The 18,133-nt window shown below is 40.8% G+C and overlaps 1 protein-coding gene across 2 annotated transcripts in view; it reads right to left on the bottom strand.

Annotated features, from left to right (window-relative positions):
• dscaml1 (Down syndrome cell adhesion molecule like 1) overlaps nt 1-18,133 on the bottom strand; it is a 97,846-nt gene that overhangs the window by 14,283 nt on the left and 65,430 nt on the right. Inside the window, exons 8-21 of one of the 2 annotated variants that reach the window (XM_004543683.3) lie at nt 16,948-17,090; nt 16,188-16,317; nt 14,103-14,381; nt 13,247-13,375; nt 12,898-13,077; nt 11,305-11,510; nt 10,051-10,147; nt 9,752-9,880; nt 9,359-9,526; nt 9,009-9,079; nt 8,586-8,826; nt 4,562-4,708; nt 4,309-4,464; nt 2,032-2,171 (exon numbers count right to left, since the gene is read on the bottom strand). In XM_004543683.3, the coding sequence (XP_004543740.1) occupies nt 2,032-2,171; nt 4,309-4,464; nt 4,562-4,708; nt 8,586-8,826; nt 9,009-9,079; nt 9,359-9,526; nt 9,752-9,880; nt 10,051-10,147; nt 11,305-11,510; nt 12,898-13,077; nt 13,247-13,375; nt 14,103-14,381; nt 16,188-16,317; nt 16,948-17,090 (2,216 nt within the window). Of the gene's footprint in view, nt 1-2,031; nt 2,172-4,308; nt 4,465-4,561; nt 4,709-8,585; nt 8,827-9,008; nt 9,080-9,358; nt 9,527-9,751; nt 9,881-10,050; nt 10,148-11,304; nt 11,511-12,897; nt 13,078-13,246; nt 13,376-14,102; nt 14,382-16,187; nt 16,318-16,947; nt 17,091-18,133 lie in introns of those variants that run through there. The other variant, XR_013092959.1, reaches the window with a different exon arrangement.

Here is an 18,133-nt window from a genome sequence, read left to right as displayed (position 1 = left end):
ACACACACACACACACACACACACACACACACACACACACACACACACACAGAATCTTTCATTTTTACTGCCTGCCAATCGCTATTCACCTACCCACCAATTATACCTGTATTTCCTCAACTCCTACTCTTCACCTACTCCTCAGGTATCCCAGCAGTCAGCTATATATACACACACCTGCAACTCTGGCTGTTGCTGTGCTGCTGGCCTCAAGTAATAAATAGTATGGAAAAAAAAAAAGAAAGAAAGAAACAATCAAAAATCAAAAATTCAACACACACACATACACTGCACTGTAAGGCAGCACCTAACATTCACTCGGCACCCTCTAAATCATATTTTACTACACCCAAGCTTGACACCGTCTTACATTTGTGACTGACAGGCACACATACACGGATGAAATGAAGACTGCGATACAAGTGTCAGATAGCATGAACAGTCAGCGAATGTGCCAGACCAGTAAAACCTGCGAAGACACTGCAGCGTTACTGAGCTCTGTCCTAGCCTGCTGGGTTGTTGTCTGCAGAACGGTTTATTCTGTGCAAACAGATTCCAGTATTCATGTTGTTTTTCACATTTATGAGCAGGTTGCCATGAAGGAATCCACTGAGCTTTTTATTACTTCACTATGTTCCCTGTTCATCATCCATTCCTCTTGCCTGTGACGCTCTCTCTATTTTTCTCTCCGACTATTCTTCACCCCACTGCACCATCCTTCTGTGCACCCCCGATGCCATCACTGTTCTTCATTTCTTTATCTTTACATTTGTCTGTCATCTGTGGGCCCACTCCTTGCTTTTTCCTGCATCTATCCACCAATATACCCCCCCCCCCCTCCCTTCTATTTTACATTGTTTTAGCCCCCCGCCCTACTCTCACATACGCATCAATATCTTCTTCTGCACATTTGTCTCTATACTCTCCACTGCAAGCTGAAGCATGGATGGAGAGATGGATAGATAGAGGGTGGGATGGATGTATGGGTGGGTGGGTAGATGCTAGGAGGAAGGGAGGGAGGGAAGAGTGACAGAGTGTGTGTTGCTGTAACGGATATTAAAATATTCCTCCGGCATGGAAATAGCGGTGATCCGGGGAACGATAGAGCGAGATAATGAAAAGAGGAACAAAAGTACTCCCCGCGCGGTGTGTCTGACCCCCCCATCCCTCCTTCCTTCTCTCCAGTCGCACTCATTTACATAGTAATCATGCCGAACTCTGCATGGGGGCTTCAGAAAGAGATAGATAGATAGATAGATAGATAGATAGATAGATAGATAGATAGATAGATAGATAGATAGATAGATAGATAGATAGATAGATAGATAGAGATAACGTGTGAGTGATTTATGAATGAAGGACATTAAGGAAAAGATGTAAATTTCTCAAAGGGAACATTTATATAGTACATGTGTATGCATGCGTGTGTGTGTTCAAGATTGCAAGCAGGTTATATTTCTTGCTTTAAATTCACACTGTTATAGAAACATGAGTTGCATATATGTATGTACCTCTATATCGCTCATGTAATACATTTATGAGTGCGTTTCTGTGTGCGTATGTGTGTGTGTGTGTGTGTGTGTGTGTGCGTCTAAGCTAGAGTGTGTATTTGCTCTTGGCTTGTTTTCTGCCCTCGTTGATGAACAGATGAGGTTGTCCTGGCAACGTGATGAGACGCAGATATGTAAATGAGGCTGGAGGGTGAGTTTGCACGCACACACACTGCAGAATGAGGAGAGCTCATTTCACACACGTATCTCGCTGAGACTGCAGCACTAGACCACACACAAAAACACACCCCAACACACACACACACACACACACACACACACACACACACACACACACACACACACACACACACACACACGCAAATGCTGTAATTAAGTCAAATGAGTTTTATCTCAGCAACATATAAAATGTTTAACAGAAGCTATTTTCTGCATAGAAAATAGGGTCTTGTCCCCTTCACTTTTCCACTTTAATTCATTTGTTTATCGTGAAACTCTCTGCGCCCCTCTTGTAACTTACCGGTTGGCCTGACCCGGGGCTGGAGCAGTAAATGGTGTACTTGCGGATGATTCCATTTGGCTTGTGAGGGGGCAACCACGACACTACGACACTGCTGGCAGAGGAGGGCACAGCTTTGATGCCAGCTGGGGGTCCAGGGTCTAAAAAGAAAGAAATGGAGGGCTGAGTAAAATGTGAACCACTTATATTTCAATGTGGTTACAGTAAACGGGAAGTAGTTTTCCCTTTCATCTTTATTATTTGCAGTAAATTGAACATCTTTGGGTTTTAGACTATTAGGTTGACAAAACAAGCAGTCAGAAATTCAATTCAACTTTCTTTTACACATCATAATAACAGCTATCTCGAAGCGCTTGTTAATATTATTAGGTAAAACCCTACAATATTAGAGAGAGAACTCCAGTGATCAATAGCCTGGCTTATGGGAAAATACAAAAGGAATATTTCAGTATTTTCTGCCATTTAATAGAGCACAGATAATGATGTTAAGAACATGACTAGCGGTATACCAGCTGCTCTATATGCATACTGGCCTGCATATAGTAGTGTATTATTATACATTCTAAAAATCTATTGGTTCTTTATTATCATTTATAAAGCCCTAAAAAGGCCTTATGCTGCATGACTGTAGTCCTCAACCTCTTCCCAAATAAAGATTTCTCCTCATCAGCCCCACTAAGTATGAAACTACTGGTGAATTAATTAATTTAAGACCTCACTTCATTATAAACAACATCTTATGAGAAAGTCTTCATTTGGACACTAGTGACACCTGTAGCTTTACATACATTTAGAACAGACAATATGCCTTAAGTTCCATAAAGAGAAAATGATTATTCTCTCTTTACTGTCACCATTTAAGGCTCATACTGAGCAAAAAATTTAAAAATGCATGATCTATAACAACAATGTATGATATGACCAACAACTCCCTTACTCAGTGATGTCCAGAAATTAGGCTGTTTTTGATGGAAATTTGTATTTGGCCGAGCACCAGCAGAATATGACATTAGGATTTATTAATATGAGAGGTATTTGTGCAATACTTAAATATTATTAAGAGATATGAGTTCATTTAGAGTCAAAGGTCAGAAAATCCTGAGAGAACTTGACAACATTGGAATTTATACCAAAATAGTATTTTTAACATAAAACCCACAAATGAAGACATGTAACCACACATTCAAAGAGCCAAATACTGTGGTCCCCTAGATATAAGGCTGAAAAATTAATCCCGGTCTTCAATATTCTTATGCTTGCTGTCTTCTATGTTTATTCATGTAAGAGACAGAGGCAGAGAACGACAGACTGAGAACTGGCTGTTTGCACAATTGCACAGCAAACACTTTTCCATGTGCTGCGGCCAGAACCGAGGGCAAAGGGAAAATACAGAAAACGCTGAGCGTTTGTGAAGAGGTTGCCCCTGGACACAGTGTCAACCCGCATCAGGGAAAAAAGACACACTCAGTTTGCCCCTGATAAACACGCACACTCTCACACACGCACACACAAAGACTAACACAATAGACATATTTGAATAGCAATTGCAGTGGGGCCAGCTCATAAAATGGAGATATGGTGGTGAAAGGAGAATAAAGGCCTTTTCTGAAACGACACATCTTAGAATCATCTGCTCCCCTCTCTTTCCTGCACTCCCTCTCTCCCTCATTTTCTTCATCTCCAGACGCCTGCCTTCTCCTCTGCCTGGCCCCAGGGAGGTGGAGGAGAGGCGGATACGGATGTAATCCACAGCACCGCCAGTGTAAGCACAAAATTAATTCTCTCTAAGCCACAAAGAATTAATCCCTCTCCTTGTGCTGGGTGCCAGGGTAGACTTGCACACAAACAATAGCGCATGTACACACACATGCACTCGTGCATGCACGCCAACACAAAGCCATATACACCTGCAAACAGACAGACTTAACCCCCAACCCATCTCCACACACACACACCTCCAGATACCCGCATGCACAGACTGACACCCTTAGGGTCCTTAACCACACACACACTTTTTGGCTTCTTAATTCTCATTAGCACTGGTAATGGCACATCAGAGCACAAAGAGGTTTTAATCAGCAACCTCAGCCTTACAAAGACCCCCTCTACCCCCGCTGGCTCTCTGCCTCCCACATTGCTGCCTAAACCAAGAAAAAGAAACAAAAAACCTTAAACCTGCCCCAAAGATGTGAGGAAAGTAAATGACTCCTCCTGACTGGAGGTCAGTTCTTCACTTAGTTTATCTGTTTGGTCAGAGCTAGTAAAATACAGACTCACAGTCCTCACGGGTTTGGATATAAAGGACGTTGCTCCGGACGCCATCCCCAGCCTGGGTGTAGGCCAGCACTTGGATGCTGTAGTTAGTAAACTTTTCAAGGCCTCTCAGCTCCACTTGCTCTTTGGTGGTTGTGATGTTCTGCATTTCACCCCACTCTGTTAGACAATAGGACAGAGAGAAGATTAGAATGCAAACCTGAGACATTTAGTGATCGCAATTTAACCTGGATATAACAAGACAAACTCAACACACCTCCGTCTGGGAAAACAGCCCAAAAAACAACACGATATCCCTTCAATACACCGTGAAGTGTCAGTCTTGGAGGCTCAGCCCATGTGATAACTGCTTCGTCAGATGTTACAGAAATGGCTCGCACATTCTGAGGAGGCTGACTGGGTACTAAAGACAAAGACAGAGGACAAAAGGTCAGATGAGTTATCCAAGCTGTGAATCGTCAGGTATTTAAATATGTAGTGCACCTTTTCAGTAATGAAGGTCTGATCATTGAATGTTGGAAAAACAACTAATTTGACTGATTGCACTACAAAGATAAAATGCGGAAAATCCAGGAATTATTTACTCTTAAATATGTGGTTTATCATTAGAAGATAGATTTCTTTCCATGCTGTGGAACTGGATTACATTAGGGGAGCGGTTCTAAAACTTTTGTTGTCATGTCCCAGTTCAGAAACTGAAAAATAATTCATGTCCTTCACAACACAAATTTCACATTTTATTTTATGGAGTAACCATAAACCAAGTTGAGTTTGACTTAAATAAAGGCCACTGTAACAGCATGAATAAACACTTTTTTCCCTGAAAAAATCATATTGCTTAACTTATTTTCATTCCATGCTTTCTGTCCAAATGCCACAGTGCTCAATGAACTTAAGAAAGCTAATGGAGATGTAGATTTTTGAACTTGTGTGTGTGTGTATATATATATATATGTATATATATATATATATATATATATATATATATATATATATATATATATATATATATATATATATATATATATATATATATATATATATATATATACATACATACATACATACATACATACATATATATGTTTCATAACAGCAGGGTGCAAGATGCTAGCAGGCAGGGCATACATGGAGCGCCATAACCAAGTGGCCGGCATAGTGTACAGGAACATCTGTGCCAAGTATAACCTGGAAGTCCCGAGGTCAAAATGGGAGATGCCCCCAAGGGTGGTGGAGAATGACCGAGCTAAGATCCTGTGGGACTTCCAGATACAGACGGACAAAATGGTGGTGGCTAACCAACCGGACATAGTGTTGGTAGAGAAACAGAAGAAGATGGCCGTAGTAATTGATGTAGCGGTCAAGAATGACAGAAACATCAGAAAGAAGGAACACAAGAAGCTCAAGAAATATCAAGGGCTCAGAGAAGAGCTCGAGAAGTTGTGGAGGCTGAAGGTAACAGTGGTCCCAGTGGTAATCGGAGCACTAGGTGCGGTGACTCCCAAGCTAGGCGAGTGGCTCCAGCAGATCCCAGGAACAACATCGGAGCTCTCTGTCCAGAAGAGTGCAGTCCTAGGAACAGCTAAGATACTGCACAGGACCCTCAAGCTCCCAGGCCTCTGGTAGAGGACCCAAGATGAAGGATTGACTGCCCGCAGGGGCGAGCGGGGAATTTTTTTTTATGTTTTGAAAAATATATTTCATATATTTTTCAGTTCAACTATTTTGAAAAACCAGTGTCGCCATTAGATTTGTAAAGTTCATTGAGGTTATATGGATATTGAGTTTTCAGGGGTATCTGCAGCCTGAAGTTAAACATTGTGCAGATTATTTTTAAATAAAGATATGACTTTGGTAGTTAGTTTATTAATAAATCTATTAACAGACCTTCCTGAAACTCTAAAATACATTTCCATATCAAACTTAAAGTGAGTAAACAGGTGATAGATGAAAGGCCATGCCATGTGTCAAGCCTGATGTATAGGACCATTTCTCTTTCTCTGTACAAGCCTCCCTCTGTCTCTGCCAGTCCAGGTGTCCTTTCTATTGGCTACCACTGACCACGAGTCATTCAGGCTTTGAATAAAGACCACTGTTGAAGATGAACAGAAGTCAACTTGTGAGAGAAGGAAGCGCAGGAAGAGAGGAAGAGTGCTGACTGAAAGACAGTGTAATGAAAGAGAAGGATTGGGCCAAGTCCACCAGGGAATTTCTCTGCAGCTGGTGAAGAGAAAGGAGGAGGGAGGAGGATGGAGGACTGGAGGGAAAGGAGAAAGGAGGATCAGAAAACTAAAACATGGTTTTGCATGAATAAAAACTTTAGCTTCCATATCCAAATAATGAGAATGCAACCAAACACAACCCCATTCCCACCTTTACCAGAAGCAAAATAAGACTAAAAATGTGATCAAGAAGGTTAGTGGGTTCAAATGGGTGTCTCTAATAGGGCTTGCTTATACAGATATTTTAAAATAAAAAAACAAAACAAATGAACAAAATAAACCTTACATAAATGACTGCATTAATTTGGGGAAAATAACAATGATGAACTCGGGCTATAGGGAGGAGGACACGCGGGTGATGGGCAGAGGAAGAAGGGAGGAAGAGAGTTAAAAGCAAGGGGAGCAAGGGAAGGGCAGAAAAAGATGAAAAGAGGGATCAGGGAGACAATGCGCTCAGCTGTGGATAATTACAGCAGGAAGCTAGCACAGGGAAAGAGAGAGAGACAAACAGAGAGACAAGCTAATTATAATTATTTTTAGTATGCTTGTTGTTATCACTATTATCATAATGGCCATCAATATCACTGTCGCCACGGTGACAGCCACAGGAAAGAACTGGAGGGCTCTGTCTCTTCTAGACCAATGAGGCTAAGCCAACTGTTCACTGGAAGGACGAATGTGTATGTGATTGGTGTATGTGTGTTTGTTTGTACGTGGTACAAACATGCAAATGTAGATAAACGGAGATTGAGAGAGATAGTATGTAACAAAGATGGCTGTCTGCATTTAGCATGAAGATGAACTGCCCAATGCTAAAGAAACAAAGAGTGAGAAAAGACAAATGAGAACACAAGAAGTGCGACAGATGCAGCCGCCTAGTCCAAAAACTGGAGGCAATGCATCAACCTTAATTCTTTCGAATGGATAAAAGCGAAAAGAAGTCCGTATAGATGTCTATAAGAAAATTATAATACTTCACCTTGTATGTTGTCAGTAAACAGTTTGATCTTAATTGCATATCTTAATTTAATTTGATGTGGTGTTTAACTTTTTTTAATTATGGTCAAAAAGATGATATAGCAGGATATGATTTGCCTACCTAAATAGTGACTGCCATAATGCTAATTATGAGTATAACAACTGTCAACTTGTCGTGACTTTCATTTGTTTTATCAGCAGCCAAAAGTCAATACAGTCGGCATAGAAACCAATGCTTAATATAAAAAAAAAAAACATAAATAAATGATAAAAGAATTTTTTTAAGAAGGTGTCTGCCCTTGCAATATAAAGTTTAGCCCTTGAATGTCAGGTTGAAAAGCTAAATGGATCAAATTCAATCACAGGACAATAAACAAGGACAAGGATTCATTGCTCTATTGTGATTGCGCCATCAGTTTACTACACCAGCCTCTTCCATCTTTCCCAAACTGCTTTTAAGCTCGTGTTGCACATTTTTGTCTTTTTGTTGGTCAATTTTTGTCATCAGTTGTTTCCCCCCCAAAAGTATCAACAAATCTCTAATGTGTTTGTTTGGTAAACTATGAATCTTGTGCAACACTTTCCAGCCTAAGAAGAGGGTTTTGCTCTCTAAGTGCTTTTTGTGTTTTAGTCATTCATCCATTCAGCATTAACTCTTCTACCCAATAATGATCGGGACGTATTGCAGTATATACACTCTGTCTACACTCACTTTACATGAATCACAGAGGTTATCTGTGTAGATGGTATTTATAAGGGATTGGAATTTCAACAGCCAATATTCATTCTTGCTGAGGCAACAGAGCGAATGTAGTAATTTGAGGTTATACAGCATGGCATGATTTGAAAGAGACCAGACTGCAAAAGCAAAAAGTACAATGGCATGAGAAATAGTGCAGAGGCTGATATTTCATATGACTGACTTTGTCCTTTTCCACTGCACATTTGCACTTATTTGTTTTATTTGTTCCAATATTGCTACAGGTCATAAAGGTAGCCAACATTTACCTTATTATACAGTCCTACAGACTGTCCTACAATCCCTTTACACGTATGTTGACACAGTTGTGTATTGCTCACCGTCTTCTAGTGTTGTAGCATTGATCTCTGAGCTGGAAGGTCCTGTGCCTGCTCTGTTGAAAGCTTGGACAACCACCCCATACTGGGCAAACTTCTTCAGGTTGTCCAGTGTGTAGACCTCACTGTCTCCAGTGGCCTTCATCTCCACGATGCTGTACTGCCCATTACTACCTGGGCCATTTTCTCTGTAACCGATTTGGTAACCGCGGATGACACCGTTCTGCAGCTCCTTCCTTGGAGCCTAAAGGTTTCCATTTGAAAAAATGTTCTCACATTAGAATCAATATTCATATTGCTAGATTGTGTAATGACATTGACACCTCCACACATACATTAAGATGAAAAATAAGTTAATCTGAAGAAATAATGATAAAATAATATAAGGCAAAGCTGGTCAGGAGACAGATCCTTGAAATGCATTACCTTCCATGTGACCCTGATACTCTGAGATGTCACAGGCTGCAGGATGACATCCATTGGAGGACCATCAGGCTCTATAACAAGAGAGACAATGGGACTGAGTGGAGGCATTGCACTAATGTCAGAAAAACATTATGCAACATTAACATTTCCACGTTTCGTACTTTTTCTTGAATATTTAGATCAAAAGAGGTTTCTTTCAGTTTTATTGAGACTAGCATTCAAAATGATTAGTCAAGGACAGATGTCAGAGTCATAACAGATTCAAACGCTAATTGCTCATACAACAAGCAAAAAATAAAATATTTGCCTACATTCACGCGAGTAGAAAGCAGTGCTGTCAAAAGACTTACGTGCTTCCTCTGTGCTGATAGTGAGTTCCTTACTAGCCTCGCTTTTGCCTATAGCATTGTAGGAGTACATGCGGATACTGTAGACAGATGCAGGATGAAGATCCACTATGTTGGCCTGGTTGTTGGTTGGAGAGATATTTCGGGTGGCATGCTTTAGTTCCCAGGAATCTGACAAAACAGGAAAAAATAACACATTTTACTACTTCAACACTTTGGATGGACATGGGAAGTTGGGAATGCTATTGGCATTCAGTTTAAAATAGCTTCAAATAAAGAGGCTCAAATAAAACAAGCACAAACAACCTAGCAATTTTCAGTGTAGAATATACTGCTACTTTTAGGGTCTTTTGCAATACTTTAATAAAATAAATCACCGACTTGACTTTTACTCACCTGTTTTGTTCTTGTATTCGATATCGTATGATGTAATTACGCTGTTCCCATCAAATCTCTGTGTCCACCTGAGATTCATGCTACGATCTTTCACTTCTCGCACCTCTAGCTCTGGAGGGTCTGGAGGCTCTGAGGTTTAAAATTAGACAAAGTGAACAAAAGGAGGCAAGAAAAAGGAGGGAAAAAAGGACCACATGAAAGACAAGTTCAAAGGTGAAGAAAGAAGAGCGTAGTTTTGTAGCTTTTATGGTATTAAAGTGAGGATGGTACAGTACATGCTTTTGCACATGGACGCTTACCTTGCACAGTGAGCTGGATAAGGCCTCGTCCCTCTCCGTAAGAGTTGATGGCATGACAAGAGAAGAAGACTGAATCCTCACGCTCTGCTGGCTTGAGCTCAAGTGAGAAAGGCACAAAGAAAAAAATGTCAACGAGAGAAACAACTCTATGTCTGCATAGACAAATTGTGCAAAGCTTTGTGATGAAGAAGCGCCTCGGTGAAAGTTTTTGCTTGACCATGTTTTGTTTGGTATTTAGGCGACTCTGTTCACCTCACTGAAAGGTGTAACAGACACCTGTACACTCGGCACCCACTGCAGTTTGAGTGCCAAGAATTAGTTTTTGCCTAAAAAACATTTGGTTGGTGTGTGAGGTACACATACACCGACAAAACATACAAAACACTTGATCATCGCTGAGGTTGTGACACTCTCTGAATTCAGTGAACACAAAGTTGCTCCTCATTTATACGTCTCCCTCCATTACCTTTTGTTAATATCTGAAAAACATGGCATCAGCAGGCTAAAGAAGCTCCGTGCTTTCATTTGAGCCTGGCCAGTGCAGAATTTCCGTTTTAAATGAATTAGGAGACAACCCGTGGCTGCTATGACTGCCACGGTATGTTAGAGGAAAATTAAGACATAGAGATATTGAGAATTAGAATTTCTGTTTTGAATCTGGGATAATAAAGTATATCTAATCTTGTATTCTGATGCATTAATTTAATAATAAATTAATCTCTCTAACTGTTTGCTAAATTTGTGGCCAGCACAATTTGAATTTCTAACAACCCCAAACACACAAACTGGTTTTGCTATCTTCTTTCTAATCTTAACGCTATGAAGCACAGACAAGGAAGGTACAAAAGTTGACACTGTACCAAATAGTTTGCTTTGCGTGGTGAAAGTTACAGCTGTTTTCACACGTGAACTCTGGAATCTCTGGCAAATCACCGTGTGATTTTCTGTTTTGGACTGTGTCTGAAGTTGCACCTTCTGATCGGTTAACTGCTAATTTTATGGCAGGGAGCTAGGAGGACAAAGACCGTTTAATGTCTAAATGAAGTCTGTCATTAGTGTTCACACGTACAATGCTGTCGGGTAATATGTTGAAAAATTCAGGGTAGTAGTCTGGGTGTGAAAAAGTAAATCAAAAGAAAAGATTTAAAGCTCATGCATCTGTCAACTGAATAAGAGTCGGTGAGACATTAATGTCTCATTTCATCAGAAATGATCTAGATCTTCTACTATATATAAGTCTTTTTTTTTTTTTACCTTGAGTGTTGACAGCACCTCATCAGTCTTTTCATTGGGACTGGTGGTAATGGAGTATCGGGGGTTGCGATCGGGGTCGATGACGGTGTCACCCCTTTCCCAGCGGATGATGATGGGCCATTCTCCCCTGGCTGTGCAGTTCAACTCCTTCAAGTGACCCTTCTTAGCCATGGTGGTGTTGGGGTGACTGGTGATCATTGCTGGGACTGGAAGGAGACGGGAAATGGAGTGTGAGATGAAGAGAAGGCAAGAATAAATGGGGTGAAGCAGGCAGAAATGGTAACAGTAAACAGATTGATGAGAGGGATGTCAGATGACAGAAGCAGATAAAAGAGGGGAGAGGGAGGAAGGAAAAGAAAGAGTAAGTGGATAATAAGCAGGGTTTAAGTGGAAAAGCAGAAAGAAGGGAAATAGCAGAGAGGAGAAAGGTGGGATAACTGGCAGTTGAAAAAGGTGGAGTTCAGAGTAGCCAAGTTCCATTGCAGTAAAGTAATGAAGAGCTGTGGTCAATGAGGTAAAGTCAATAAACCTCCTTCCTCATTCCCCAATAGTTAACACTGGGGTCTAGGTGAATGAAGAGGCAAAAACGATACACTCTACCTTTCGTGTACACTCTATACACAAAATCCCTTTACACACTCAATCTTCTCTCCCCAACAGACACACGGGCACACGCACTCATTTACACACACAAAATATCGATCTGAGGAGGCTTCTGCTGTTTTGTTTTCATCACTTATTCATCTCACCCTCCCTCTTTTCCTCTTTTCCTCCCTCTCCGCTGAGTGAAACAGACAGAATTGAGGGAGGCAGAGGAGAGGAACGGTTCAATCAATAACACTAACACCAGAAGGGGAGAGAGAAAGTGAAAGGGAGAGAGAGGGAGAGGGGCAACCCTGTGATAGAAAAACATGATGAAACTAGTAGATAGATTTATGTGCAGCTTGTTATATGTGTCTGCGTGTACAAGTGTCAAAGGGTGCCAGAATATTAAGCCTTGACATCTCTGTCGTGATTACAGATTTTTGGTCAAGGTCAGTGTACTGCATAGTAAAAAATATATTGGCATCATATAACGCTCTACTAGATACTGACAGTCAATGTGTCTGTGTGTGTTTGCATACACATTCTCCATGTGGAGTTTCACATTGCATTACATAGGGAGTTACTGACGTCGAGGGCAGGTTGAAGAGATTGATTACAGATAATGGTTAAGCTCAAAGTCATTTTGATCGTCTGTAGACAGATCCCGAGAGTCAAAAGATCAATCGCTGAGTTGCTTGCTTTGTCAATGTCTACCGCAGATACACACACACACTTTTTTTTCATTCTATACCTCATGTTTTTTCACTTATGTCCACAGTCACCTTTGCTCTTCGAGTCTACGATGGTGCATGTATGTGCGCGTACGGTTGAGCCCAAAGAGAGAGTGTTGCGAGCTGGCTCATTGGTTTGACACGGTTAGTGAGTGCATGTGGATGAGGACCGATAAAGAGGGAGTGCTGGAGCATCCCAGATGGCCTCACTGCAGTCGTCTGCGTAGCGAAGAAGTCATACCCTGCTACATTAACCAGTGCAAGTTTGTATACTCACTCTTAACTGTGAGGACCATGCTTTTGCTGATGTCTGAGCCCACGCCGTTGGAGGCCTGACAGAGGTAGAAGCCCCGATCCTCTTCCAGGACATGTCTGATAAGTAAAGAGCCATTATTCATGATCTGAATACGGCCCGTCAGAGGCACAGGGTGGTACTGCTGTGGGTTCCCAATACCCGCTGGACAGAGAGAGAGTGAGCAAAGGAACATGAGATTATGATGTAGTTAACTGCCGGCATATGCATTTTACTTTGCACAGAATAGATATGACAATGTGCAGAGAACAGCTGACGGAGGCACATCACAGTACATAAATAAAGAATTTAGGATCGTATAAAACTCATGTACCTAATGCACCTTTGGCATGCTTCCACATGACCTTAGGAGGAGGGTATCCATCAACAGAACAGTTCAGGATAGCTGACTTCCCATAGATCCCATCCTGGTTATTGGGCTGCACCACAAACCGAGGAGGCACTGGAGAATATTAAACACGAGATTCATATTTCTGTTATTATTTCAATAACCTCTAATGTTTAGTGAGGAAATGGAGATGAGTATGAATTAAAAAAAAACAACATATACTAAGAGTTATCCTCAGTTGAAATTTTGATAGTTGATGATGATGGAGAGCACTGTTTAACAAGTTAATCAACTGAAATGAGACTGCAAAGGCCATGGAATGTAATTCATATACATTTTAAACTCATCAAACTATTCAGTCACCGTTTAAAAGTATCCCTGCATCCTCTCATCGTGCAGGTTACACTTTTTACCTTAATATTTCAAGTTGTTCAAAAAAAGGCTTTGTCTGAGGTGACATAGACTTCGCAAAAAATAACCCTTTCTTCGAGTGTTAATGTGCTGATAATTAAAGAGAGAAAAATCAAATGTTATTTGAGGGATGTGGAGATGTCCTGTAATACTTTAAAAATCTTATCTTTTTTGTGTTGTGTTGTGTTTTGAAAAATTTGGCATTAAACCAAAAAGGTATTGGAATATCAAAATTAGAAGTTAAGGATCCAGTGCAAAATCACTTCTGCTGTTTGATTTTTGACCATTTTTATTTCTATCATCCAGGTCCTCCATCTTTATTCAAGTGGAATACCAAATCTCCAAAGTGCTCCTTTTTCCTCCATTTGTCCTTCATCCCTTTCTAAATATCTCTTTCATATTCTCTCTTTTGTGCTCTTTCTTTTCTTACCTGTAACCGTGAGCTGCCTCTCTGTGCTGACAGTGGCAGCATCATTGCTGGCAATGCAGGTGTAGTTGCCATTGTGCTTGAGCGACACCTTCGATATCTGGAGGGAGCTCATGAACTCCTTCGTGTCAATAGTAATGCCCGAAGAGGGCACGATCTCCTGGCCGTCCTTGCGCCATGTGATGCGTATGGGCATGTCCCCAGACGACACCACGCAGGCAATGTACATCAATTTACCGATGGAAGTCGGAGGAAAGTCAAATGGCTGGATCAGTGGAGGAACTGAGACAGGTAGAAAAGACAGAGACATTGGATGAAAGAGTCCAAAAAATAACCAAAACCAATAAGAGAAATACAAGGTCCAAGGAATAGTGGGAGGGTGAATAGATATGCAGAGACAAATGGGAGAAATAGTGAAATGAAATAAAAGAAGATAAGTAAAAGAGATAGAACGATTGGATGAAAGAGAGTGGAAAATGGAAAAGGCAAAGGTACATAAAAAGGCAAGGACAGGCAGCGGGGTGAAATAAAGGGTATATAGAGAGAAGTCAGTCTAAGGCAAAGAGAGAATGGAAATAAAGAAAAAAATGAATGAAAACAGTTAGAGGGCTGTTTAAATGAGCAGGGTGAGTAAAAGGTGAAGACACAGATTTTAGGCAGATATGAATAAATGAAGTATAGAGAAGAGAGACCGAGTCAGATGTGAAGGCATAGAGAGGATATGGGCAGACAGACAGTTTTGAAGATTCAGGGGCATCTCGAGGACATGGAGTGGGAGAGTGAGTGGTGCAAAGGGAGAAGAGGTGAAATGAGAAAAACAGTAAAGAGATAAAAAAGACTGTGTTAGACTGGGCATGGTTCAGAATCTATCATTTTCAGCTGACAGTCTGATTGGTAAACTAGTGGTCCAACTGACTGTGAGACTGCGAGAGATCAAAAACATGATTTCTTGAGTCTTTCATCTAAGCCTTCACTCCCAAAAGCTTCTGCAGCCCGGCCTACTAGCCCACTACCCACTCTGCAGCCGCCTGTGCCCCCTACCAACCCCTCCACTCCACCCTACCCTGCCCTGCTAAAACCAGCCCATAATAGCTGCTCTAATTAGAGCCCCATCCACAGGGGGAAGAAGAGTGTTACCATGGATACCGGCAGAGGTGATGGTGGTGGTTTGGAGTGGGGGATGAAGTAGAGGTTGTTGTTGGTGGAGGTGGGGGGGGACTACAGCTGAGACATCTGGGGGATTTAATCTGGGCCTCGTTAAAATTCATCTAATTAAATCAAAGACATGACAAGCACACATTCATACAAGCACATACCTAAACCCGGCAAACGTATGCATGCACGCAAATGTGCCTGTATACTCACATGTGCAAGTATGCACAGACCACTGAGCCACACAAATTTCACACATCATGCCAATGTCAAACAGACACACACACACACACACACACACACACACACACACACACACACACTGCACGCTTATACTCGACAACATCCTAAAACAAACACATTGTTCTGTTGCAGCTGAGAGCAGAGACAAACATACAAGGTGACATGCAGAATACACACTCATAGTCATCTCTCTCACACACACACAGACACACACACATTTTATATATATATATGCATGAGTATGATATGCACACACACAAATCGTATATAATAGCTCTCCTGCTCTATGTAATTGCTGAGTGGTTGAGAGCTCACACTAGGCCACTCCGCCCCTTAATCAGGGGTTATTAGAGGCAATGCATACAGCATTGTTCTGTCTTCTCCCTCTGCTTCACTCACACCATCTTGCTCTTAACCAGTTTTGCTCCCCAACATGTCTCTTACAATCACTCTCATTAGCATTCATAATTTCTTTTTTTTTTGACACAGTAAAACAAAGTCAGATTACTATAAATTCTGGTTCTATATAATTTTGCTTGTAGCATATTCATCTCTTTTCCCTTTACAGAATTTACATCACTGAGAGAAGATTATGTGCATTCTCATGTCATAATGCCTCTACTGTATGCAGCTACCCAAAAACAGATACCGACCAGCAGCTACTGTTTCAAAGCTGTGACCTCTGTGACTTACCTTTGACAGTAACATAAACAGTCTGTGTGATAAAGAGCTGCGGTTGGATGAGCACGCTACAGACATAGGCCCCCTCGTCCATCCCTTTCTGAACATCGCTGAGCTTTAGAGTCCCGTTCTCATACACCACCTGGACAGACATCAGCAGTATTGAAGTTAAATAAGAGGATGCTCATACATATGAGACATACTTGCTTTGCAAATTAATTTATTTCCAATTTTTAAGGATTTTCAAGATTCCATACAGGTTTTTTTTCTGTACACTACTAAATCAAATAGGACCAAAACAGTGTAATGTAACAGGCCTGTATCATACAATAAAAAGTAACAGCGATGCCACTGATCATTAAGTCAGTGTTTCAGACAGCAAAATCCCTTTTTATGGTTAAACACTTGCTTAAGCTTTCATTATAAAATGGATGTATGAAGATCACCTGCTCTATGCAGAGCCACACTGTCTAAAAATAAATTAACAATTTTAATATATATACATATACATTTTTGTAATTTTGTCCAGCTATGTTATTCTAAGTTATGAGATTCATTATGTTTTTTTTTTACAGTAAATATACAATATTTCTAAATAACAGCTGTTAAACGACAAGAACACAAGCCTCTTACGGATAATCTATACACACAGTGAGAAATATGTGTATAGATTAAATGCTTTATAGTGCTGTATGAAAAACCAATACCAAGATATATTTTTATTCATGTTATTCATTTATTTTGGAGCAGAAATGGAGAGCACTAACTCTACCTGGCGATGGTTGTCAGGCAGTAGAAGTCCCTCCTTGTACCAGTTTATTGAGTAATAAGGGTACCCAATCACACGGCAGTTTATGAAAGTGTTTCTTCCTGCTACGGCGGTGATATTCTTCATTGGCCGAATCCTTGGAGGACCTGATGGAGAGAGCAAGCAAATGGGGAGAGAAATGGAAAAACAGAAAGAGAGATGGGTTGATCAAAAAGAAGAGAGGAGGAAAAAAGAAGTGTATTAATTGACGGTGTCAGAAGCAGGTCACGGGAATTTTAGGAATAACGGGGAGGGTGGTAGGGGAAGGCTAGTGGACAGAAGAGGAGAGAAGCTTGCAGAGGAGAGGGAGAAAGAGAGGTTAAAATGGCCTGCCTTAGTGTTAAGTTTCTTTTCTGGTGGAAACAGTTTCTCACCCACCCTCAGATGTTTTCTCTGGAAAATATATTAACCTCATTTCTCACCGATGTGGGATCTTAAGGAATTTTTTTAGGTTTATGGAGATTACATATACTAAGACGTTTACTAAAATAACCTTATAAACATGAACTACATTTTTTTTTCAGGTTTAGGCGGGGCATAAATTGGATAAAAGTGGCTCATGTCTTTCTACTTTTGATAATTTGCACTGTTTCTTTTAGGAGCAAACGGAAACTAGAAGAAGAAAACACCAACGTTCATGTTGTTGTTTACAGGTCAGACTGGGCTAGAGATGATAATTTTATTTAATGCTACTGACATTTAAACACACCGGGATCTAATATAATTGACTGCATGACATCTCTAAAAAGAGAGCGTGAAATACAGAGAAAGGGAAAGTGAGTGGGTGAAACCAATGGGAAAAAACCCCCTGCTAAAATGACACTTGACTTTATTCTGTACTTCATTTTGTGAGAAGATAGCACTTTTACATGCCCAGTAATAACAGAGTTTTCATTCATGCTGACCAACCAATTCTGACGGTTTCAAAGCAAATCTTTGGGTGTAAAAACCCTCCCTTGTTTGTGTCAGTGTCTGAAATGCGCTTTATCTTTTCCACAGTTCTAAATTATGACAAACTTGTTATTAAAATGTTGTGGTCCAATAGTGACCACAACAAGCAACTAGTAAAAAGCTCAACTACCTCAGTATAAAGTCTTGCCAAGAGGCAGAGAAAGGCTGAGGACAGGTAGACAGGTAGACAGGCAGTCAG

The sequence above is a fragment of the Maylandia zebra genome, linkage group LG14 (assembly GCF_041146795.1).
Source record: "Maylandia zebra isolate NMK-2024a linkage group LG14, Mzebra_GT3a, whole genome shotgun sequence".
NCBI lineage: Eukaryota > Metazoa > Chordata > Actinopteri > Cichliformes > Cichlidae > Maylandia > Maylandia zebra.
Note: the sequence above shows the minus strand (reverse complement) of the source record. Positions and strands in the feature narration are given on the sequence as shown.